At 45.6% G+C, this 25,041-nt stretch overlaps 1 protein-coding gene across 1 annotated transcript; it reads right to left on the bottom strand.

Moving 5' to 3' along the window:
- Positions 1–44: 44 nt before the first annotated feature.
- On the bottom strand, positions 45–24,078 carry LOC138961602 (splicing factor 3A subunit 3-like). Its single transcript, XM_070333272.1, has 17 exons — positions 23,922–24,078; positions 22,737–22,784; positions 22,107–22,159; positions 21,528–21,633; positions 16,802–16,874; positions 16,389–16,480; positions 15,986–16,068; positions 14,592–14,664; positions 11,109–11,174; positions 10,510–10,578; positions 10,043–10,110; positions 9,062–9,172; positions 6,524–6,761; positions 5,557–5,667; positions 3,737–3,827; positions 1,696–1,751; positions 45–781 (listed from the first exon to the last, which is right to left on the bottom strand). Exons 1-17 carry the CDS (start codon positions 24,015–24,017, stop codon positions 704–706), a joined length of 1,512 nt encoding a protein of 503 aa, XP_070189373.1. The 5' UTR covers positions 24,018–24,078; the 3' UTR covers positions 45–703.
- Positions 24,079–25,041: the final 963 nt, after the last annotated feature.

Below are 25,041 nucleotides of genomic sequence, written 5' to 3'. Positions count from 1 at the left end.
CCATCAGCTGTACATCAGCCAAACATCTACAGTAAAAAAGAAACTTTTTTTTCTTAACATATATTTTAATTTCATTTCAAGTAAATCCACCTCCTGCCACCCCCCCTGTTAAAAACAATTCTTTTCACCCTGTCGGTATGGTAGGAGAACTGAAAGATGACAATTCAAGGTTCCAAAGTGCCGGCCTAACACTGATCACTACGGAAGATTCTCCTGATTACGGAGTCAGATACGAAGCCAGGACTGAGGTGCACTAAGCAAATCTGGGTGCCACCCTAACAGGTGAAACGCAGCTGCAGGATGGGATTGGTCTTTGTTGTGATTTCAACCAATCAGACCCCGTGGCTTGTTCCCACCAAGTTTCGCTTCGTGCAACTCAGCCCTGGACAACAGACTCACACCCACACCAACGTTGTACCCAAAAGGCAGTGATACGCTGTAACCGACACACAACAGACTCACACCCACACCAACGTTGTACCCAAAAGGCAGTGATACGCTGTAACCGACACACAACAGTCATATATTTCTGAAGCAGATGTTGATCATGATACCAGTAACTGACACACAACAGCGTGCAGATGTCCAGAGAACACACTGTGTTCACACAACACAGTGACTGGTGCCCAAAGGTGGCAACAAGTATCCATGGTGATGTGAGGTGTGGGTGGAGCCAGGTGTGGAGCGGAGCGGGTTCAGGTGTTCAGAGCACGCCCTGCTTCTTGAGCAGGTCGTAGGTCTTCCTGTTGAGGATGTTGCCCTGTGAGTCCTCGTACTCTTCCTGTCATCAACATCAACATCACTCAGTGTTAACAGTAATCAGTGTTTACAGCATTCAGTGTTAACAGTAATCTGCGTTAACAGTAATCAGTGTTTACAGCATTTAGTGTTAACAGTAATCAGTGTTTACAGCACTCAGTGTTAACAGTAATCAGTGTTTACAGCACTCAGTGTTAACAGTAATCAGTGTTTACAGCACTCAGTGTTAACAGTAATCAGTGTTTACAGCACTCAGTGTGATGCTTGTTTTGCAGTACAGTGGAACCCCCATTTTAAGACACACCCCCCTCCCTCCCCTTTTTAAGACCCTGGTTTCTCAGCTTTTCTCTTTATAACCTCTGTAAATTTATCCCCACTCAGTGTTTACATCCCTCAGTGTTCACAGAACTCAGGACATGACCTCTTTCTTTATCCAAGTGTAAAGGCGAACGACAAGAATAGAAGACCTCTTTCTGATCATTGACCCATGAAAGAAAGACTCATTTCTCATCACTGCTTTTATGATATCTTCTTCTTCTGCGTTCGTGGGCTGAAACTCCCACGTACACTCGTGTTTTTTGCCCGAGTGGAATTTTACGTGTATGACCGTTTTTTACCCCGCCATTTAGGCAGCCATACGCCGTTTTCGGAGGAAGCATGCTGGGTATTTTCGTGTTTCTATAACCCACCGAACTCTGACATAGATTACAGGATCTTTTTCGTGCGCACTTGGTCTTGTGCTTGCGTGTACACACGGGGGCGTTTGGACACCGAGGAGAGTCTGCACACAAAGTTGACTCTGAGAAATAAATCTCTCGCCGAACGTGGGGACGAACTCACGCTGACAGCGGCCAACTGGATACAAATCCAGCGCGCTACCGACTGAGCTACATCCCCGCCCGCTTTAATGATATGATGACGTGTTTGTACCCTCACCTCAAGGTCTGCCTTCCACCGCTCGTCTTCCTTGCCAGACTTGATCTTGTTCCACACTGCACACAAACATGAAACACTGTTCACACCGCACACAACACACACATGAAATACAGGGTAACCCACAAAAATGCCACCCATAAAAATGCTAATAACTTCTACGTACTGCTTCATATTTGGTGTACATTAACTTCAGCTTATGCACGATCAAATCTGTATGTTAATTGATGTGATTTTTGTGCTCTTTTGAAAAAAATATAAAAATTTGGTGATGTACACCAAATATGAAGTAATTCGTTAAACAGATGCAGAAGTTATCATTTTTATGGGTGGCATTTTTCGTGGGTGACCCTGTACCATACAGTGTTCCCACTGCACACAATAGCCAGACACATGAAACAATACAATGTGTTCACACTGTCACCAACTAACTGTCCCTATCTTATCCTTTAAAGTGTAATGGGTTCACACTGCACACAACGCAGTCATATGAACAAATAACTGTCACTATGATGTATTGTACTGGACGCTGAACCTTCTAAAGCTGAAAACCACATACTCCAGATGAGTGACCTCTATTCCCTTCCTCATGCCCTCTATTCCCTTCCTCATGCCCTCTACCCTTCCTCATGCCCTCTACAGACCTAGGAACCCCTGTTTTGCACTCAGAGTATTTTCAAACAAACTTTTCAGAAAAATGAGCGTACTCCACACAGCATTTGAACATCCATGATTCAACCATGCTTCACACGCGTCCGCCACATCGTTAATTAAGTTTACCTATACAGTCGAGATCGCTTTATACGAAAGGAAAGGGACCAATATTTTTTTTCGAGTTAACGTTTTTTCGCGATAACGAAAATGATCAAACTGATCACTTTTTTTTTAAAGCAAGATAAAGAAGATAAAACAGTGCCATACCTTAAAAAAAAAAAGCCTCCGTAGTGCGCGGCGGACGAAGTACACGGTTCAGTCAGAGTCGGCAGTTTTGTCGTCTGCTACAGTTCATTATTTTGTTGTACACTTTAATTCCCCATAAAAAAGATTAAAATCCATTGCAGTGTTTAAAATCTATTGCAGTGTTTATGAATTCACACAGGACGAATGAAATCCGTCAACTTCAACTGTTTGACAGGCTCACTGCACTTTCCGACAAACCGTTCAATTCTTGTGAACATTTAAAAAAAAATTTTACTGACAAAAACTGTAATACTGTGTCAAAATACTGGATCAGCTTCAAGATGGGCTTGTAAATAAAAGTAGTATAGGAATTTTTCTCGTCGTATTTTTTTCCCACTGACCGTACTGATCGTATTCTCGACAATCATGCGTACAGAATACCGCGAAATCGTATGGGTTCCCAGGTCTGCCTCTACCCTTCCTCATGCCCTCTACCCTTCCTCATGCCCTCTACCCTTCCTCATGCCCTCTACCCTTCCTCATGCCCTCTACCCTTCCTCATGCCCTCTACCCTTCCTCCTGCCCTCTACCCTTCCTCATGCCCTCTACCCTTCCTCCTGCCCTCTACCCTTCCTCCTGCCCTCTACCCTTCCTCATGCCCTCCACCCTTCCTCCTGCCCTCTACCCTTCCTCATGCCCTCTACCCTTCCTCCTGCCCTCTACCCTTCCTCCTGCCCTCTACCCTTCCTCATGCCCTCCACCCTTCCTCCTGCCCTCTACCCTTCCTCATGCCCTCTACCCTTCCTTCTGCCCTCTACCCTTCCTCATGCCCTCTACCCTTCCTCCTGCCCTCTACCCTTCCTCATGCCCTCTACCCTTCCTCATGCCCTCTACCCTTCCTCCGCAATGCCCCACGCCTCCCCAACCCAGTCACTACTGTCTCCCACTGTTTGGCTTTTGCCTGTTTCTTAACATAACCCCCCCCCCCCCCAACACCTATCCCCCATCCTCCCTTGCCTGCCCTCAAATCTGCAGGTATTTTCACTCCATTACCCTCCTCCACCACCACCACCAAAACACACAGAAAACAGACAGACACAGACACACACATACACAGTGCACCCCACTGTAGCAAACAACTCACAGGCCATGGCATCCTCAATGGTCGTGACGTTGGCAAAATGCGCGGTGTTGGGGATTCCCAGGCACCTCATCCCGTGGGCGTGTCTTGCCTCCTGCAGAATAAAGTCACATTATTGTTCATTCAAAACCCAATACCTGCACAACACAGACCTGCCAACCTCAAGTGTAGCAATTTACAATTGTTTGGAATATTCAGCGTAGTAAATGGTGTTTAAGTGTACCATTTTCCAAAATGTATTTTCACATCCGCATTTAAGCCACCTTGCACAAGAATAGACATTTTTAATAAAGTTTCATGAGAATGCAGGAACATAACATGCCAATTAGAGTATCTGCAGTGCCACTTTTCTGTGTAGACGATGTTTTATAACCCATTTTGCGACCACTACATAGAGTGGGAAGCAGAAATGATTACTGGGACTCACAAAAAAGAGGAACTGTTTCATGCTTGTGATTATTTGTTTAAGCGTAGCAATCTTTAGCTTGGCGTAGCAATTGCTCTTAAAACATGGCCTGCTATGCTGAAAGCGTAGCAGTTGGCATCTCTGAGAACAACGGTCACATTATTCAGCATCTAGTACTGTGAGCTTCCTGCAGAACTAAGTCACATTACTGTTCATTCAGCATCTACTACTGTGAGCTTCCTGCAGAACTAAGTCACATTACTGCTCATTCAGCATCTACTACTGTGAGCTTCCTGCAGAACTAAGTCACATTACTGTTCATTTAACAACGCATCACATTGGTGTGTCATGCTTCCTGCCCTACCGCAGACACACTAATACGTACACACACAGATGACACCTGTTATCATATGTACATATAAACAAAGCAAACAGAGAAAGAGAGGCGTAACTAATAGCAAAGTGTATATATTTTTGATGCTGTGACCACCAAGCCCTGATCACCCCCCCCCCCCCACCCCATGTGTGTTGTACCTGTCCAAGTGTGTTGTTTAATGTTTTTGTCCCCTTGTTTAGGTGATGTCCTGTAATGTACAGCATATACATGTAAAAAAAAACCAAAAAAACTCCACAAAAAGAGAATTAAATAAAAAATAAAAAAAACTCAAAGTTTCGCTGGAATGCCTTTGGACCCCTGTCAAATTAAGTTGTGTGTGTCTGTGTTGGTGTGCGACCATGCGTGGGTGTGTGCATGTGTATGTGTTGGTGTGCCAGCATGTGTGGGTGTGTGCATGATTGTGTCTGTGTTGGTGTGCCAGCATGCGTGGGTGTGTGCATGTGTCTGTGTTGGTGTGCCAGCATACGTGGGTGTGTGCATGTGTCTGTGTTGGTGTGCCAGCATGCGTGGGTGTGTGCATGTGTCTGTGTTGGTGTGCCAGCATGCGTGGGTGTGTGCATGTGTCTGTGTTGGTGTGCCAGCATGCGTGGGTGTGTGCATGTGTCTGTGTTGGTGTGCCAGCATGTGTCTGTGTGTGCATGTGTCTGTGTTGGTGTGCCAGCATGCGTGGGTGTGTGCATGTGTCTGTGTTGGTGTGCCAGCAAGCGTGGGTGTGTGCATGTGTCTGTGTTGGTGTGCCAGCATGCGTGGGTGTGTGCATGTGTCTGTGTTGGTGTGCCAGCATGCATGGGTGTGTGCATGTGTCTGTGTTGGTGTGCGACCATGCGTGGGTGTGTGCATGTGTCTGTGTTGGTGTGCCAGCAAGCGTGGGTGTGTGCATGTGTCTGTGTTGGTGTGCCAGCATGCATAGGTGTGTGCATGTGTCTGTGTTGGTGTGCCAGCATGCGTGGATGTGTGCATGTGTCTGTGTTGGTGTGCCAGCATGCGTGGGTGTGTGCATGTGTATGTGCAGTCACTTACAGCAAAGTGTCGCTGGAAGGCCTTGGGGCCCCTGTAGGTAAAGTTGCCGCAGATCTCACAGGTGTAGCTGATGTTGAGGCCGTGCAGCTTGTACAGCCAGTAGGGGATGGGCTGCAACAGTCACCAACATCATTAATAACAGCCTCGTTCTCATTTCAATATACTACCGGTCATAAAAAACTAGGCAGCTATGTTTAAGTGCAGATCTTTGTGATGAGCCCGTTTATTGTAAAACCCGTTTTATAGCCGGAAAGGCCATTCATATTCAGCAAACAGATTGATTTTACGTCTCAAAGACACCCTCCAAAATCCATTGCAAAAGCATGGTTCCAGTGATAAAATCAAACAAAAATCAGAAAAGCTAAAACACAACGAGTTTTGCATGTCATTGGAAAGAGCAATCAAATTTGTATCCAAAACACTCAGTTTTGTTCTTCTATGTTGTCTTACAATGGCATTATGGCATGCTGTATGTTGTAGCTCAGTTGGTAGAGCACTGTATTTGTGATCGGAAGGTCGCAGGTTCGAATTCGGGCCGGGCCGGACACGGGTCAACTTTATGTGCAGACCCAGAGACGGAAGCCATGTCCCACCCCCGTGTCATCACAATGGCACGTAAAAGACCTTGGTCATTCTGCCATAAGTGCAGGTGGTTGAATACACCTAAACACGCAGACACCTGGGTAGCGCGACTCCGTTGCTGCTAGCTTTCCACTGGGAGGAAGCGACCCGAATTTCCCAGCGATGGGACAATAAAGTAATGAAAATGAAAAATGAAAATGAAAATTGATGTCTATCCTCTCAGAAGCCATTAATGGCGTTTTTTGAAGCCGTTTTAGCGGGTAATGAGAAAAAAAACCGGGAAATTTCATTAACTGTTCAACGCATGCCAAGTCATTCCAGTACACAGACAAGTCTTGAGCCCTAACCTAGGATCTGGGGGATGTAATGGATCATGTGTACACACCTTGCCGTCCCAGCCCAGGGGCAGGTTCTTGGGGTTGTAGGGGATGTCGTCATCATCGTCGCTGGAGTCGGTGTCAGGGTAGTTCTCCTCCTCGTCCTCCTCCCTCTCCTCCCCGGTCTGCGCCTGCTTGCGCTGCACGTTTTCACGGGTGGCTGCACGCTGCTCGCTCAGCAGCTCAGCGAAGCGATACACCTGGGCCTCCAGCATGGCAACCTCCTTCTGCTTCTCTGCCTCTCGCCTGGCGACACAATGCGGCTGTTACCATGACAATGACAACAGTGCTTTCACAAGCATTTCAATTCTTTAGTGCTTAAAGGTAAACTAACTCAGCTTACAGTTATGGCAACCTTCACTCTGCCTTCTCTTTGCCATGTAAGCGATTGCACTTTTAAAAGATTATATTCATTCACTGTCAGCATGAATAATAATAATAATAGTAATAATAATAAATCACTTTTCTATAGCGCTAGTCACTATTCACAGCTCCAAGCGCTTTACAATTCCAATAAACACCTCACACACACACACACATGATATATACAAATCATGACATTTGAAAATACACTACATGTATCATTCACTTTTACATTAGGCCCCCCCCAAAAAAAAATAGGTCTGTTTACGGTAACATAGGCCAAAAAAATAGGGTCGGTAGGTCGGGATTTTTTTTTTCTCCAAAAAACCATTCCCCCCCCCCCCCCCCCCCCCCAAAATGCCAAAAAAAAGTCTAGGGTCGCGCGAAAAAAATAGGGTCGGTCGGGTTACCGTAAACAGACTATTTTTGGGGGGGGCCTTAAAGTCTATGATTCATTAACGGATTTCTGAGAAGAAATAAGAGCGATGCTGCTGAACAAAAAAATTCTAGTTAAGTGTGCCAGTTTCATGTTTTCACTTTCCTTAGGGCCAAACACAGAACACCTCACAGTGAACATCCACACAAAAGGGAGTGGTCTCAGTACTCAAGACAAGAATGTCCTGTTAGCTGAGGACGCCTGCCATCAAGAGGACACAAACGCCGTCTGACAGTGATAGTGATGGTGACACCCTTGCATCATACAGCCTGGTTCTAAGTGTAAAATACTGCTGTATATTATGCTGTGAATGCACATGGCTGGGTTGTTGCCACTGGAGTTGTCAAGTGTTGTGTTCATGGTATACTTTCAACCTACTTTCATATTCAATGGGTTTTTTCGGAGAAGGGAAGTAACTGAATTTGACTTTTTGCTGACTTGGCCTCAGCGTCTCGGGAGTGACTTCAAACCAAACAAAATTGGGTGAAAGTTGGTGGAAAGTCTGGCATGTGAATGGCACTTAAAGATAGGTGAGAAGATACATACACATGGGTGGGTGGTTGCCAACAGGAGTGGAAAGACAGGACTGCAGAGAAGATGCGTGTGACTGACCCTGACTTGCCAGGCTTGGCTTAGCGAAGAGAGGTGTAAAGATAGGACTATAGGACTAGAGAGAAGATGCGTGTGACTGACCCTGACTTGCCAGCCTTGGTCTTAGCAAAGAGAGGTGTAAAGATAGGACTATAGGACTAGAGAGAAGATGCGTGTGACTGACCCTGACTTGCCAGCCTTGGCCATAGCAAAGAGAGGTGTAAAGATAGGACTATAGGACCAGAGAGAAGATGCGTGTGACTGACCCTGACTTGCCAGCCTTGGCCATAGCAAAGAGAGGTGTAAAGTTAGGACTATAGGACCAGAGAGAAGATGCATGTGACTGACCCTGACTTGCCAGCCTTGGCCTTAGCAAAGAGAGGTGTAAAGATAGGACTATAGGACTAGAGAGAAGATGCGTGTGACTGACCCTGACTTGCCAGCCTTGGCCATAGCAAAGAGAGGTGTAAAGATAGGAATATAGGACCAGAGAGAAGATGTGTGTGACTGACCCTGACTTGCCAGGCTTGGCTTAGCGAAGAGAGGTGTAAAGATAGGACTATAGGACTAGAGAGAAGATGCCTGTGACTGACCCTGACTTGCCATTCTTGGCCATAGCAAAGAGAGGTGTAAAGATAGGACTATAGGATTAGAGAGAAGATGCGCATGACTGAACCTGACTTGCCAGGCTTGGCTTAGCAAAGAGAGGTGTAAAGATAGGACTATAGGACTAAAGAGAAGATGCGCGTGACTGACCCTGACTTGCCAGGCTTGGCTTAGCAAAGAGAGGTGTAAAGATAGGACTATAGGACTAGAGAGAAGATGCGTGTGACTGACCCTGACTTGCCAGGCTTGGCTTAGCAAAGAGAGGTGTAAAGATAGGACTATAGGACTAGAGAGAAGATGCGTGTGACTGACCCTGACTTGCCAGCCTTGGCCTTAGCAAAGAGAGGTGTAAAGATAGGACTATAGGACAAGAGAGAAGATGCATGCGACTGGTCCTGATTTGCCAACCTTGGCCTTAGCAAAGAGAGGTGTACAGATAGGACTAGAGAGCAGATGCGTGTGACTGACCCTGACTTGCCAGCCTTGGCCATAGCAAAGAGAGGTGTAAAGATAGAACTATAGGACCAGAGAGAAGATGCGTGTGACTGACCCTGACTTGCCAGCCTTGCCTGGCTTGGCCTTAGCGAAGAGAGCAGGGTCCAGCTCATCCAGCTTCTTGCCCTTGGTGCTGAACAGTCGCTGTGCTCGCTCCTCCAGGGTCCTGCAGGCAAATCAAACACACAGTCAACACACACAATACTGAATAGACACACACACAGTGAACACACACAATAGACACAGACACAGTGAACACACACAATAGACACAGACACAGTGAACACACACAATAGACACACACACAGTGAACACACACAATAGACACACACACAGTGAACACACACAATACTGAATAGACACACACAGTGAACACACACAATACTGAATACACAGACACAGTGAACACACACAATAGACACAGACACAGTGAACACACACAATACTGAATAGACACAGACACAGTGAACACACACAATAGACACAGACACAGTGAACACACACAATAGACACAGACACAGTGAACACACACAATACTGAATAGACACAGACACAGTGAACACACACAATAGACACACACAGTGAACACACAATAGACACAGACACAGTGAACACACACAATACTGAATAGACACAGACACAGTGAACACACACAATAGACACAGACACAGTGAACACACACAATAGACACAGACACAGTGAACACACACAATACTGAATACACACACACAGTGAACACACACAATACTGAATAGACACACACAGTGAACACACACAATACTGAATAGACACACCCACACAGTCAACACATTTTAAACACTCGCACAGTTGACACACACACAGTCAACAACTCTTCAATACTGGCCGTGGATTTCTACGATCTTGACGTTAAAACATTGGGTCCTTAGTTGCTGCCCTACATGCCAAGCGGCACAACAGGCAGTAAGTAAAGACCATCAAACTTTTCACTTGGACTCATAGCAAACATCGACAGCCTTCAGTAGGTATTGCAATGTGCCACGAGAGCGTGACTCACCCCCCACACTTGAGACCCAGGGCCATCAGAGCAGACTTGAGTCGATCCAGACCAAGTGACGCCAGCTCCTGCAACAGTCATACAGCTGATTGTAACACACAAATACTGTACATAGGTCACACTATTGAAAAATTAATAAACTTTTGTGCAAAGCAAAAAACAACTATACTTGCAACAAGCTCATAGTTGCACAACTAAACTTAGCACTCAGCTGTTTGTCACACAGTTAGGATCAGGGACCCAATGGTGGATTCACTGAAACTGATGGACAAGCTCATAGTTGCACAACTAAACTTAGCACTCAGCTGTTTGTCACACAGTTAGGATCAGGGACCCAATGGTGGATTCACTGAAACTGATGGACAAGAGAGTAGTGCAAAGAAACAATCAGTATGGGAGTGGAGCTTGAGAATCTTAAGGGAAGGGCAGTAACTGGGGTAATGCAATACTATTGACGCCAGACTTACTTCCCATGAAGAGAAAGCGGACAGGTCCAGGTGAGCACCAGCGTGGGTCAAGGCTCCTGTCGCCTCTTTCTGTCAACACAACACACACAGTGTCAAAACAACATACACCAGTGTCAAAGCAACACACAGTGTTAAAAGACGCATCATACAATCAATGCAGACCTGCCATCCCTTGTAAAGCCTCAAATGTAGCAATTTAAAATATTTTGGAAATTTCAGCGTTGCAAATCGTGTTTAAGTGTAGCATTTGATCAAATTCATTCCTGCTTCCACATACTGACCACGTTGCACAAAAACAGACATTTTTTAAAATAAAGTTTCATAGGAGTGCAGGAACATAAAAAAGGCCCATTGGAGAGTACCTGCAGTGCCACCCAGTGCAGACAATGTTTTATGACCCATTTTGTGACCGCCACACAGAGCGGGAAGCAGACATGAGTACAAAGACTCACAAAAAAGAGGGAACTGTTGCAAGCTTGCGATTATTTCTTAAAGCGTAGCAATCTTTGGCTTGGCATAGCAATTGCTCTTAAAATGTAGCATGCTCTGCTGCAAGCAATTGAACCATGTCAGTATAGAAGGACAGACTGTCGACTCACCGGCCATCCTGGCACAATGCCCTCCATCCAGTCACTCTCACACTGACTCTGCACCACCTCCAGTACCTGTGGGACATGTCATCATACATTAGTACGCTGTCACACCACTGTCATCATAAATCGAAAATTTTATAAGTAAATTTTCATTTGATTAATATACTTACCCGAATCACATAAAGCATTGACACAGTCTGAGATGCTAAGGTCTGAAAAGGCTACCCGTCTTAAACAATTTTAAAGGGAAGCAACCCCACCACAAAAAGTGTAAACGGAGCTATGGTAACGACCACACACCCAGGGAGTTACCTCCCATTGGTGTGTACTACGTCACTACCGCTCCTCAACACGTGGTCAAGATCATACGGCTTTAAAGAAAACAAAAAATCCATAAGCATGGTTGGCGGGAGGGAATTTACTATGTGATTCGGGTAAGTATATTAATCAAATGAAAATTTACTTATAAAATTTTCGATTAAATTACATATTCTAACTCCGAATCACATAAAGCAGATAGCGTCAACAAGGCGGTAGGAAAGAAAAATCGAACTCACTCCTAAGTCCTTGCCAAAAACTGGCCTCCTGCAATCATGGCAGGAAGAGCTCTGGAGCCGTCCTGACGAACAGCAGAGATATCTCTCAGATAAAAATTTAAGAAGACATCCTCAGAGCGCCAGTACGCAGTATGCAGTACATCCTCCAGTCTCCTCGACCGCAAAACGGCCAAAGAGGAAGCCCAAGCCCGAGTTTCATGGGCTCGAGCAGAGTCAAGGGGGAAGACAGGCTGCGCCCCCCCCTTGTTCAAACGGCTCCACTCGTACACATGTTTGATGAGAGCCGACACCCACCGGGCCAGAGTCGTCTTAGCAATATCTTTGTGTCTCTCCGTATTAAGGGAGATAAACAAGAGCTTTTGAGCAGCTGATCTAAGCGACTGCGAACGTGCAAGGTAGATGTTAAGGGCTCTGACAGGGCAATTAACCAAATCCGGGTCTCCAGGAGCCAGGATGGTAGACAATGGTTTGACATGAACCAGAGGAGATGCTTGCTCCGGAGCCTGATTTTTCGCCAGAAAATCTGGACGAAACCTTAAGGAAACTGAGCCGTCAGACTCATGTGAAATATCCTCCGGATTTCCAGAAAGAGCGTGAATCTCACTCCCTCTGCGAGCAGATGCCAACAGCAAAGGAAACAGGGTCTTACGCGTCAGATTGGGGAAGCTGGCATCTCTTAAAGGCTCAAAATCTGCAGAACGCAGGAATTCTCAGACCAAAAAGAGATCCCACTTAGGTACAGGAGTACGAGTCCTAACCTCTGAAAGGGACGCGCCCTTAATGACCCCCGAAATGACGCCGCTGACATCAATGGACCGACCTATTTGCCGTAAGGTCGCAGAGATGGCCGATCTCCTTACCCTCAAAGAGAAAGCGGACGCTCCCTGAGAGGACATGTAAGAAAGGTGGTTTGCCACATGCATAGAACGAGGTGCCGAGGCATTCAAACCATGCACATGGCACCAGGATGCCCAGGCCTTCCAATGTGAAGCATAGACCGACGAAGTAGAAGCTCTGTGAGAGCGTTGTACTAAGTCCATAGTCAACTCCGATGCACCAGAACGCCTCAGCGAGGACCGTACAACCTCCACACGTGAAGTTTCAGCAGCTGGGGCTCTTCGTGTGGGATGCCGGTTCGAGGCTGCACCAGTTCTCCTCTCGCGAGCGCGAGAGGAATGGGAGGGCCGTGGGAGAGTCTCAGGAGGTCCGCAAACCATGCCTGAGAAGGCCAAAGAGGGGCGACCAGCAGCAGTGATGGTCCCTCCAGATCCGCCTTCCTGAGTACTCGGCTGAGCAACTGGAAGGGAGGGAAAGCATAAGCCTCCAGGCCCGTCCAAGGAATGTCCAAGGCATTCGTCTGCCAAGCCTCCGGGTCCAGAAATGGCGAGACGAAGATTGGCAGCCTCTTTGAAAACCTGGTGGCAAAGAGGTCCACCAGAGGCTTCTGGACCAGGGCCCAGAGACGAGACAGAGCTCCGTGAGTGATGGTCCACTCTGATTGAAGTACTCTGTCGGAGCGACTGAGCGCATCCGCCAGAGTGTTCAAGCTCCCGGGAAGGTACCTGGCTGTGAGAGGGATTTGGTGTTGCCAGCACCAAACCTGGACCTCGCAAGCCCGGCCCGAGAGCGACGGAGACCGCGACCCTCCCTGACAAGACGGAACAAAGGTCGAAGACTGTGAAGCCGAAGCCAGCCAAGGCTGAGCCTGTTCCGGAACTGCCCCATGAGGAACGAGAAGCGGAACAGGAACAGTGGAAATACCACTTCCTGAAGGAGATGGTCTAGCCAAGACCTGCGAGAGGTGGTACGCTACCGAAGGTGACTGCGCGAACCGGAAGTATGAATCATCATCCTTCGCGAAACGGAAATCGGACATCGCCGACGGGGCAACCGAAGCGGAAGCCAAAGAAGCCGATGTACCCTCCGGAAAAAGTCGTATGATCTTGACCACGTGTTGAGTAGCAGTAGTGACGTAGTAAACACCAATGGGAGGTAACTCCCCAGGTGTGTGGACATTACCATGGCTACGTTTACACTTTTTGTGGCGGGGTTGCTTCCCTTTGAAATTGTTTAAGACGGGTAGCCTTTTCAGACCTTAGCATCACAGACTGTGTCAATGCTTTATGTGATTCGGGTAAGAATATGTAATTTAATGTGTACACTGTCACACCACGGTCATCATACATTAGTACACTGTCACACCACTGTCATCATAAATGTGTACACTGTCACACCACTGTCATCATACATTAGTACACTGTCACACCACTGTCAGTGTCCTCATACATTAGTACACTGTCACACCACTGTCATCATAAATGTGTACACTGTCACACCACTGTCATCATAAATGTGTACACTGTCACACCACTGTCATAAATGTGTGCACTGTCACACCACTGTCATCATGTATTTAGTACACTGTCACACCATTGTCATCATGAATGTGTACACTGTCACACCACTGTCATCATGTATTTAGGACACTGTCATACCACTGTCATCAAGAATGTGTACACTGTCACACCACTGTCATCATGAATTTTTACACTGTCACACCACTGTCATCATGAAATTTTACACTGTCACAACACTGTCATCATGAAATTTTACACTGTCACACCATTGTCATCATGAATGTGTACACTGTCACACCACTGTCATCATGTATTTAGTACACTGTCACACCATTGTCATCAAGAATGTGTACACTGTCACACCACTGTCATCATGAATTTTTACACTGTCACACCACTGTCATCATGAATTTTTACACTGTCACACCACTGTCATCATGAAATTTTACACTGTCACAACACTGTCATCATAGACATTGGTAAACTGTCACACCACTGTCATCACCAACAAGGTACAGATGTGCCTACAAGAGGCGTATCTAAAAATGATGATGACAAAAGAAGAAGCGTCTGACCTCATGCTGGTCGAGTAGCGGTTTGACTTTACTCAGGTAGTGACTCAGGTAGTCCAGCAGAAACACCACGTACCTGAAACACACACAGCAATAACACTGACAGTGAAACAAGCATAGACCTGAAACACACACAGCAATAACACTGACAGTGAAACAAGCATAGACCTGAAACACACACAGCAATAACACTGACAGTGAAACAAGCATAGACCTGAAACACACACAGCAATAACACTGACAGTGAAACAAGCATAGACCTGAAACACACACAGCAATAACACTGACAGTGAAACAAGCATAGACCTGAAACACACACACAGCAATAACACTGACAGTGAAACAAGCATAGACCTGAAACACACACAGCAATAACACTGACAGTGAAACAAGCATAGACCCGAGTAGATGATGTTCAAAAATAACACTGACAGCTTTGTATGGGTTATGATAGAGCAGTGATGGCGCTAGACGTCTTTCAAACCGGTACGACATCATGAGCTTACCACAATGCTCTCACGAAAATCGGTCAACCTGCCAAGGCAACCAGTCAAACAATGACTAAATCAATGTTTATCAATGCCATTGACACGCAGACGTTTTCTGTGGAATAAATTCGGGTTCTTTTTTTATCGGTAGTGGCGAATCTCAATCGGTAAAATACCGGAAATTACCTGTAAACGCGATCCCTGGATCGAGTGAATACCTTTGCTTTTAGTGAGACAACCAATCCACATGTACTCCTTGGCTTTAGCGTTTCAGACACAGCCCTCGCTAGTGACTTGCCTATGGATTGGTTGTCTCAATAAAAGCAAGGGTATTCACTCTTTCAAAACCCATACCAACCCGACAGAGTTGTATCAGGAATTCGTCTATTTAGCACTAACAGAAAAACAAGCATAGACCTGACAAACACACACCAATGACACTAACACTGGACCAAGCTAACACACTTGTGCTGTGTCCATACATCATAAATAGCTCACAAAGATGTTGCTGTCATGCATAGTCATTACAGCTGAGACAAGGCAGTCAGACTCACAGACGTCTCCACAAAACACATAGGGCCAAACAAAAATATATGTTGGTTTCGGGTAACCCGACCGAACCTATTTTTTCCCGCTGACCAAACACTTATTTTTCATTTCTCAAAAAACCCAAAAACTTTTGGCACATTTTGCGGATCATATCGACACTAAGGGAAGTAACCTCATTTAAAATCGACTAAATTAAAAAAAAAAGAAACAAAAAAAGAGAGAAAAAAATGCCGACCTACCATTTTATACACAAAGTTGACATATTTTTTTTGGTCACGTTACCCTAAACCAACATATAGTTTTGTTTGGCCTAGTGGGTAGTAACTGATGTAAAGTTAGAATTTTTCAAAAGACACCTACTCTTTGTAAGCTGTGTTCTTTCTGTCTTTGGGTATCTTGTAGAGATGGTCAAACGTTGACAGGTAAGTGATGTAATCCAACCTCTGAAACACAGAAAACACTGTAAGTGAAACTGTAAAATGACAGTGCTTATGGGAATAGGAAAATAAATATGAAGTTATTGAAGATGAACTACTAATTTACATCATGTTTTAGAGTTGTGCTAGTCTTGTTCTGCAAACATAATGGCAAACCAAGCAAACACTGATATACAGACATATGCATATATAAACACACAGAGACACAGACACACACAAAGACACAGACATACTCTAAGTCTAAGACATACATAATCATGCACACACACACACACCCACAGATACACAAACACAGAAAGACACAGACAGAGCAGAGAGAAGCTGACCTCGATGCCCTTGAGGTTGAGGTATCGGACGAAACATTCATGGAGGTCCAGGTATTTGCCGTAGCCTTCCTCATCACTGAACTCCACCAGGTCTGTAACACAGTCCCTTCAAGTTCAACATCACATAGTGATATGGTCAAATCTTTTAGCAGCAGAAAATGGTTGCATAAATGTCCAGGTGTGTGGCACAAAGTCCCTATATCACAACCATTGTTCTGACCCTCACACAGCTTTACCAGAACCTACTAACACTCCATTCAGCAGAGAGTTTTAGGTTATACACACCATGCTACCCCATCCTTCAGTCATGCAGCAGACTTGGAATGGAAGAGCCTTTAATCAATTATTTACTCTGATTTGTCCCTCTGGTTAATTACTCACTCTGTGATTCGTCGCCCTGGTTAACTACTCACTTTGTGATTCATCGCCCTGGTTCTCCCGTTGCTTGGCCAACTCGTCAAACTCTACAGACATGGGGATACTGATCTGAAACAAACAAACACAAAGAAAACTGATACTGATCTGCAACAAAACTGTCCCTTACAGCAAATTGACCTCTGGCCACACAACCACATGTCTCTGTTAGTGTTAGGCCAACAAAAAAAATAGGTGTGGTTACGGTAACATAGCCAAAAAAAATAGGGTAGGTAGGTAGGCAATCACTTTTTTTTTTTAAACTTTTTTTTTCTAATGTGTACAAATTAAACCTACCGTACTTTCCGGGTGACAAGGCGCTTTGTTATCTAAGACGCACCCCCTTCTTTTAAAAAAAAAAATTGTAATCCAGTCACCCATTGGACGCAGGGGACCAATAGGGCGCACCAAAATGACCCAGTTTTTGCCATGAGAGGTGGTTCCCCTGTCATATCTGAGAGAGGAAACACTTCCTGCATCGGGGTCAGTGACCAAAGGCATTGTGATAGCTGGGTGGCCTTGTTAAAAGACACGACCTTCTTCCCAGGGGTCAATGACCCAGTTTTTGCCATGAGAGGTGGTTCCCCTGTCATATCTGAGAGAGGAAACACTTCCTGCATCGGGGTCAGTGACCGGTCAGTGACCGAGTTTAACAGAGTGGAAATCTGTGTGTGCGGCCAGATCAAAGGCAGGGCAGTACCTAGTAGCTGAAACATGCATTATCACAAGTTGTTTGACTGGTACTCAAGCGGTCTCTTTGATTTTTTTCGTATTTCATGCACGGATTAGGCGCTTCGTTATACAAGACGCAGGGGTCGAACTCGAGGAAAAACGGTACTTGACAGGGAAATAAGTGTGCGACACTGGCGCTTTCATTGCGGTTTTTGCACTGGTTTTTTTGTTGTTGTTTTTTTTACAAATGTAATAAAAAGTTATAGGATCGGCCCCTAAAAATAGGGTAGGTCGGGTTACCGTAACCACACCTATTTTTTTTTTTAGGCCTTACTGCCTGTTGGTCTGCTACTGGTGTATATGCCTTGCCGTGGCGTAGCAGCTTGCGTGCCCTGATGATCCAAAGAGCTATGCCGGCCGGAGCCTTCATAGTGCTCCTGGCAGGTGTAACCACGCCGGACAGGTCTGAGGTGAATGGGGCCAGACTAAGTATACACCCTGGCCCTCCAGGTTGGGGGTTGTGCGAAGGGCTAACAACCCATCCATGGAAAAAAAAATACCCGTTACAGAAACGTCAACAAGAGATACAAGGAACATTTCGGCCCTGGGAGAAGATGGATCTCCAGCTGGAGAGCTTATGAAGCACGGTGGCGAAAGCCAGATGCCTCTGGAAACCACCGAGCCGACGACCATCATGTCGACCAGGACCACCACCACTCTCGGGACATGGAACGTCCGGACCATGTTTGAAACCGGCAAGACTGCGCAAGTGGCAGCCGAGATGAGGAACTACAACCTGTCCATCCTGGGAATCAGCGAGTCACGATGGACAGGCTCCGGACAGAGAAGACTCGTTACTGGAGAGATGCTGCTGTTTTCGGGCCACGAGGAAGAGGGTGCTCCACACACCAGAGGAGTGGCCCTGATGTTGTCCAAGACGGCACAGAGAGCGCTCATTGGATGGGAAGCCCACGGACCACGGATTCTCACCGCTACCTTCAGAACCAAGAAGCGGAGGATTAACCTGGACATCATCCAGTGTTACGCACCCACCAACGACACTGAGGAGGAAGACAAAGAGGAGTTTTACAACCGAATGGCCACCATAATCCAGAAATGCCCAAGTCGTAACATCACCATTGTCATGGGAGACTTGAACGCAAAGATCGGCAGTGACAACAGAGGCTATGAGGAGATCATGGGGCAACAGGGTTTAGGAGAGATGAATGACAACGGAGAGAGGCTTGCAGACTTCTGTGCTACAAACAACCTGGTCATTGGAGGGAGTCTCTTCCAACACAAAAGAATCCACAAGGCCACTTGGATATCACCGGACCTGTCGACGGAAAACCAAATCGACCACGTGTGTATCGGGAAGAAGTTCAGACGATCACTTCAGGATGTCCGCGTGAGGAGAGGAGCAGATGTTGCTTCCGACCATCAGCTCCTAGCTGCCAGACTGAGGCTGAAGCTGAGAAGGAATTGGACAGAGGGTTCCAGCCAACGTCAGCGATACAACACCACGGCCCTCAAAGACAACACTAAGATGCAGGATTTTAAGATCGCTCTCTCCAACAAGTTTGAGGTCCTGCAGGAAATACTCGAGGAAGAGACTATAGACAAGCAGTGGCAGGGAGTGAAGGAGGCCGTCACATCAACCTGCAGAGAGGTGCTTGGTCCTTTAAAACGCAGCCACAAAGAATGGATCACAGCAGAGACAACGAGAAAGATTGAGGATAGAAAGCTGAAGAAATCAGAAATCAACAACAGCCGCACCAGAATGGGAAAAGCAGAAGCACAGAAGAAATACACAAGCGCAAACAAAACCGTCAAAAAGAGCATCAAGGCCGACAAGAAAAACTACATGGATACGATGGCAACAGAAGCAGAGGAAGCCGCCTACCATGGAAACATGCGGGACCTTTATGCCACCATCAAGAAGCTGTCCGGAAAGTTCAGCAAGCCTGAGAGACCTGTGAAGGACAAGGAGGGCAAGTCAATATCTGATGAAGCAGGACAAAGGAAAAGATGGATGGAACATTTTGAGGAGCTGTTAAATAGACCAGCTCCACGGGATCCACCAGACATCCCAACAGCCAACGGAGACCTCTTCATCAACTGCAACGCGCCGACAAAAGAGGAGATCAGCCAGGCCATCAAACAGTTGCGAAACGGCAAGGCGGCAGGACCTGACAGTATCCCAGCGGAGGCGCTAAAGGCTGATTTGGCGACCAGCGTGGAGATGCTCTATCCCCTTTTCTTTAAGATCTGGGAAGAAGAACAAGTCCCATCAGAATGGAAAGAGGGGTACCTCATCAAACTGCCCAAGAAAGGAGACCTGAGCGCCTGTTCAAACTACAGAGGGATAACACTGCTGTCTATCCCAGGCAAAGTGTTCAATCGAGTGCTACTGAACAGACTGAAAGATGCTGTCGATCCTCAGCTGCGGGACCATCAAGCAGGATTCCGAAAAGACAGGTCATGCACGGACCAGATAGCAACGCTGCGCATCATCCTCGAACAGTCACAGGAATGGAACTCGCCTCTTTATGTCAACTTTATTGACTATGAGAAAGCGTTTGACAGCGTTGACCGACAAAGCCTCTGGAAACTGCTGAGACATCATGGAGTGCCAGAAAAGATCACCAACATCATCAGGAACTCATACGAGGGTTTGACCTGCAGAGTAGTCCATGGCTGTCAACTAACAGATGCCTTCCAAGTGAGAACAGGCGTGAGACAAGGATGTCTACTATCGCCTTTCCTGTTCCTACTTGTGATTGACTGGGTGATGAAGGCATCCACAGCCCAGAAGCGGAACGGAATCCAGTGGACACTCTGGACACAGTTGGATGACCTGGACTTTGCAGATGACGTGGCCCTTCTTTCCCATACCCAACAACAAATGCAGGAGAAGACCAGCACTGTGGCCAACAACTCCTCTCGATTTGGCCTCAACATCCACAAGGGGAAGAGCAAGGTCCTTAGGACAAACGCAACAGCCAACACGACCCCCATCACGCTGAATGGTGAAGCACTGCAAGAGGTAGACAATTTCACCTATCTCGGAAGCGTTGTCGACAAGCAGGGTGGCACGGACGTTGATGTTAGAGTCCGGATTGGCAAAGCAAGAGCAGCTTTCCTTCAACTGAAGAACGTATGGGCATCAGCAGACCTGAGCATCAACACCAAGCTCAGGATTTTCAACACCACGGTGAAGTCAGTCTTGCTGTATGGAGCCGAAACCTGGAGAACTACAGTTGCCATCACAAGAAAAATCCAGACCTTCATTAACACCTGCCTCAGAAGAATCCTCCGAATTCGCTGGCCTGACACCATCAGCAACAAAGACCTTTGGCAGCGAACAAAACAGTTATCCGTAGAACAGGACATTCTGCAAAGACGCTTCCGGTGGATTGGCCACACACTCCGCAAGACGACAACCAGCATCACGCGACAGGCCCTCACATGGAACCCGCAGGGCAAGAGGAGACGAGGCCGGCCAAGAAACACCTGGCGTCGTGACTTGGAGGCAGAGGTGAAACACATCGGCTACACCTGGAGACAACTGGAGAGATTGGCCCAGGATCGGAGTGCCTGGCGAGCTCTTGTTGGCGGCCTATGCCCCGGACGGGGTCAAAGGCATAAATGAAAATGAAATGAAATGAACTGCCTGTTGGTCACAGGTTATTCCCTGTTAACCCACAGGCAAACAAGTCACTGCAGACCTGTGAGCTGTGGGAATGTTTTCCTCACAGATGTCTTTGCACTGTCTGCTACAATTCAACGAAAAGGACTTTAAGCTGTTCCCGTCACAACGTGGGTTCAATTTGCCTCATTCTGTCACTCCTTATGCCCCTTATGTTCTTTATTGAGCTACACCTACAGATGCTTAATGAAAAACTAAATGAGATGTGTACAGTTAACTTGTTCAGCGTTTCACATCATATAAAATTAGAGGTTCCACACCCCCTGATGCCCAAAACACATATAAATGCTAATCAAGCTCGACAGCACCATTAAATGCATAAAACTTCAGTGCCACTACGTCACCTCATTGGGATGCTTTGCGTAGAACTTGTCGATGGCAGTCAGCCGCTGCCGGAACTCGACGTACTCGTTGGGGCCTGCTAGGGCCTGGATCTCCTCCTTGCGAATTCTGCACAACATACAGCGGTGTTTACACTGGTGTGCTAGGGGAATAAGCACAACATACATCATTGGTCAGTGTTCAAACTGGTCTGCACAACACACAGTGTTTGCACTTGTCTGATCAGAATAACACACAGCAGTGTTTTACACAGTAGATTTACACTTGTCTGCAGCGTGTTTTTACTTTTTACACTTAACTGCACAATACACCGCAGTGTTTTACACTTTCATGATGAACACAATACACAGCAGTGTTGACACTGTTTAGCCACAGGAGATAAACACAACATGCACATCACCACTGCTTTCACTTGTCAACAAGCAGGGCAAACACACACATCACTGTTTTTCATACCCGTATCAGCAAGCGGGCCATCCACACACACGCTCATGGCACTTTATCTGCTTAATGTAACACCGACCCAGCGAACATTAAGGAACAACATCTCCAGCCAAGGAGAGTGTGCACTTCTGACTTACCCATCTTTGTCTTCATACAGATCTTTCAGCTCTGAAGTCACCTCCAGATATCTCTGCACGCACAAAAACACCAGAATCATTGTAACATTGAACGCACAGAAACACCACAATCATTGTAACACTAACAGTAAAACTGAAACCAAGCACAACATTACAAAATGCAAATAAAACCAACACTGTATGACCTACAAATAAAAACTTTCTCCACTGAAGACAAGATGGAAGAAAGAATTTTGCTAAAAACTTAGACCTAAAAAGAGGAGACAGAAAGACAACAGAGCATTAGTGAGTGAGACAAAGACTGCAAGAGATGGCAGAGAGAAGATGAACAAAAGGAACAGTATGTAACTGTACGACTCGGAGAGAGAGAGAGAGAGAGAGAGAGAGAGAGAGAGAGAGAGAGAGAGAGAGAGAGAGAGAGAGAGAGAGAGAGAGGGGAGACAGACAGACTGAAAGAGGAGACATTAATAGCCAGCAAGTGAGACTGAGACACTGGGAGAAGCTATCCCTTATTTTTTTTCTTCTCAAAATTCCTCCATCACAATTCACATCAGCAACTGGTCTTATATTTGTTCAAGAATAAATTAATAGAAAGATTAACAGGGAATAAAATACAAAGGTAAAACTTACATCCAAAAGAAACTTCATCCTTGTGTCAGAGTTGATCTGTTCTCTGGGCTGGAAGTAAAGAAAAAGTTTATTTGCAAAAATACATAAACAAAAGCTAACCAGCTGAACAAACTAGCAAACTGAAAGAAAAGCAACTTTACCAAATCTCCAAGTCCAATTAAAAACAACAACAGCAGATGATTTTTGTATTCTCCACTTAAATTTTTGTGAAATGATCACATTATAATTTATACAATTTTACAAAGTGGCTCGGGAACCCATGAGTTGGTTACCGCACACAGCCCCCAAGCTTGGGAACTGGCAGTGGCTAGTACTAGTAGCTCTCAAAATAAACCCTACTTTGTTTGCCTTCCCTGTCACTGACAGAAAGCTACATAGTAGTAGAGTCGGTAGCATTTTGGACCATGGCCCCAGAGGTTGGGGGTTCGAGCTGAGCTAGCAGCGTAATTTAATTTTGTTTTAACTTTTATGTCAACCTTCTTTTCTTCTACTAGTACTAAACCCTTCTTTCTTTCATTTCCTTGGATCTGGATCTGGATAACCCGCCTGGGTTGGTGGTTGGCGGGTGCGCCACAGAAGCCGACGACGACTATCAACTACTTGTCTTTTTCTTCATTCAAGATTTTGAGTGGTTTATGAAAGAGGGGTAGGGAGTTATGTGAAATAAACAAGGTCGACTGACGACAGTGACCTCCTACCTTTAGCTGCCTGCCTGTTGTACTTGTAATAGTAGTAGTAGGCTAGTAATAGTATAAATTACTAGGTACTACCTACTAGTACTACTACTACTACTACTACAAGTACAAGTACAAGAGGCAGGCAGCTAAAGGTAGGACGTCAGCCCGCCTGGTTAATCTCATATAAACTCCCCACTGACTACCCCCCTTCCCCTCTTTCCAGCCCGTATCAGTCTATCACTATCAGTTATTACGAATGTTCCTGGATATTTTCGGAACCCTTTGAACACTTTTCGCCCTTTCTGCACCAATCATTTTGATACGACATTTGTCATATAATGATATAGTGTAATTCAAATTAGAACTCGGATACGTAGGATTCACGTTCTCTGCCGGTATCGTGGAAGTGGTAGTGATTCCGTGGTGGATGTACACATCGCTACCTAACCGTTGAACAGTAACTATTTCATCATTATCCGCGCAAGAACAAATACCATAAATAACATACAGTTTTCTTTTGCAGAAGGGATTCCTTGGTCATTGCTTCAGTCAGTCTTTCCCGTTCTTCATGATAGCGGCGTTGTTGCTCCAAAAGCGACTCCATCTTGAAAATAAAGTGTACAGAGCTAGTCGTGCCGAGTTGCGCTTTTTTTCACGCAGGCTAAAGTGAAGTCCTCACCAATGTGACAGAAAAGATGTTTTGGTATAATCAAAGCTAACCGGGTTTTGCTGTTTTTGTTGTTGTTGTCTTGACCAACTGTGCAACAAGTCATTGGAATTATGTGGAGCGTTTGCTGAATGTTTTGTACAAAAAGACGGTTATGGAGCTTCTGAAATTAGTCAAATATCATCAAAATCCTACTCTGTTGTAACTGACCACACATGTACATCGTGTCAATACTGCCTTAACGCTAACTAAGCCATTTGCCTTCTGTATGATTTCATCAGCAGTTAATTGTGTGTGTGCAGCTTTATTTTAATGTGTTAATTTGCTAGTGCCCAGCCTTTTATCTGGCATGCTTTGTTTTAAATTAAAAGTTCAAATTAACTCCAGAAATATATTGTGGCATGCGTTTGTCAAGAGAGCCAAATAGCTGATGCTGTACAAAACACTTTTGTTTTATGCGATAAAGATAGTCCTGCTATATGATGATTGTTTGTAATAAAAACACTCGTTCTTCATTTTATTTTATTAGTGTAGAGCGTTCATTTCTGGCATGCTTTCTTATAAACAAATTTAAAGGTTCAAATCAACCTCAAACACAAATTGTTTCCAATATCTATCCAGAGAATTTTTGAAAATATTAAATGTTCCTGATGTGACTATGTTGGACGGTAAATTATTCAAACTTCTACTATAAGATTCTGTGTAATGAATAATGTTACCGCACAGGAGGATTGCATGCCTTCACTTTGTAAAAGCAAGTGTTTTAAAAGCTTAATTAAATGACCTAAAATAGGTAAAGAACAAGCACTCTTATATAATTGAGGGTTAGGTTGGATTATTTCCACAGAGTTCATTCCCTTGTTTGTGTGTGTGTGTGTGTGCCCCCAGGAATTACTTTTTGTTTTCTGAGAGAAGCGTTGCCCTGAAGCACATTCACTCACTTTGATTTAATGAATTGACA

Source organism: Littorina saxatilis, linkage group LG3 (genome assembly GCF_037325665.1).
Source record: "Littorina saxatilis isolate snail1 linkage group LG3, US_GU_Lsax_2.0, whole genome shotgun sequence".
Lineage (NCBI taxonomy): Eukaryota > Metazoa > Mollusca > Gastropoda > Littorinimorpha > Littorinidae > Littorina > Littorina saxatilis.
This window is presented reverse-complemented; position numbering and strand designations above follow the sequence as displayed.

Coding starts and splice junctions, on each gene's coding strand:
- LOC138961602 (XM_070333272.1), bottom strand. CDS start 24,017: ATGGAGTCGCTTTTGGAGCAACAACGCCGCTATCATGAAGAACGGGAA. Junction 22,785..23,921: donor CCCTTCTGCAAAAGAAAACT/GTATGTTATTTA, acceptor CTTTACTTCCAG/CCCAGAGAACAGATCAACTC. Junction 3,828..5,556: donor CCTTCCAGCGACACTTTGCT/GTAAGTGACTGC, acceptor TTTATTCTGCAG/GAGGCAAGACACGCCCACGG.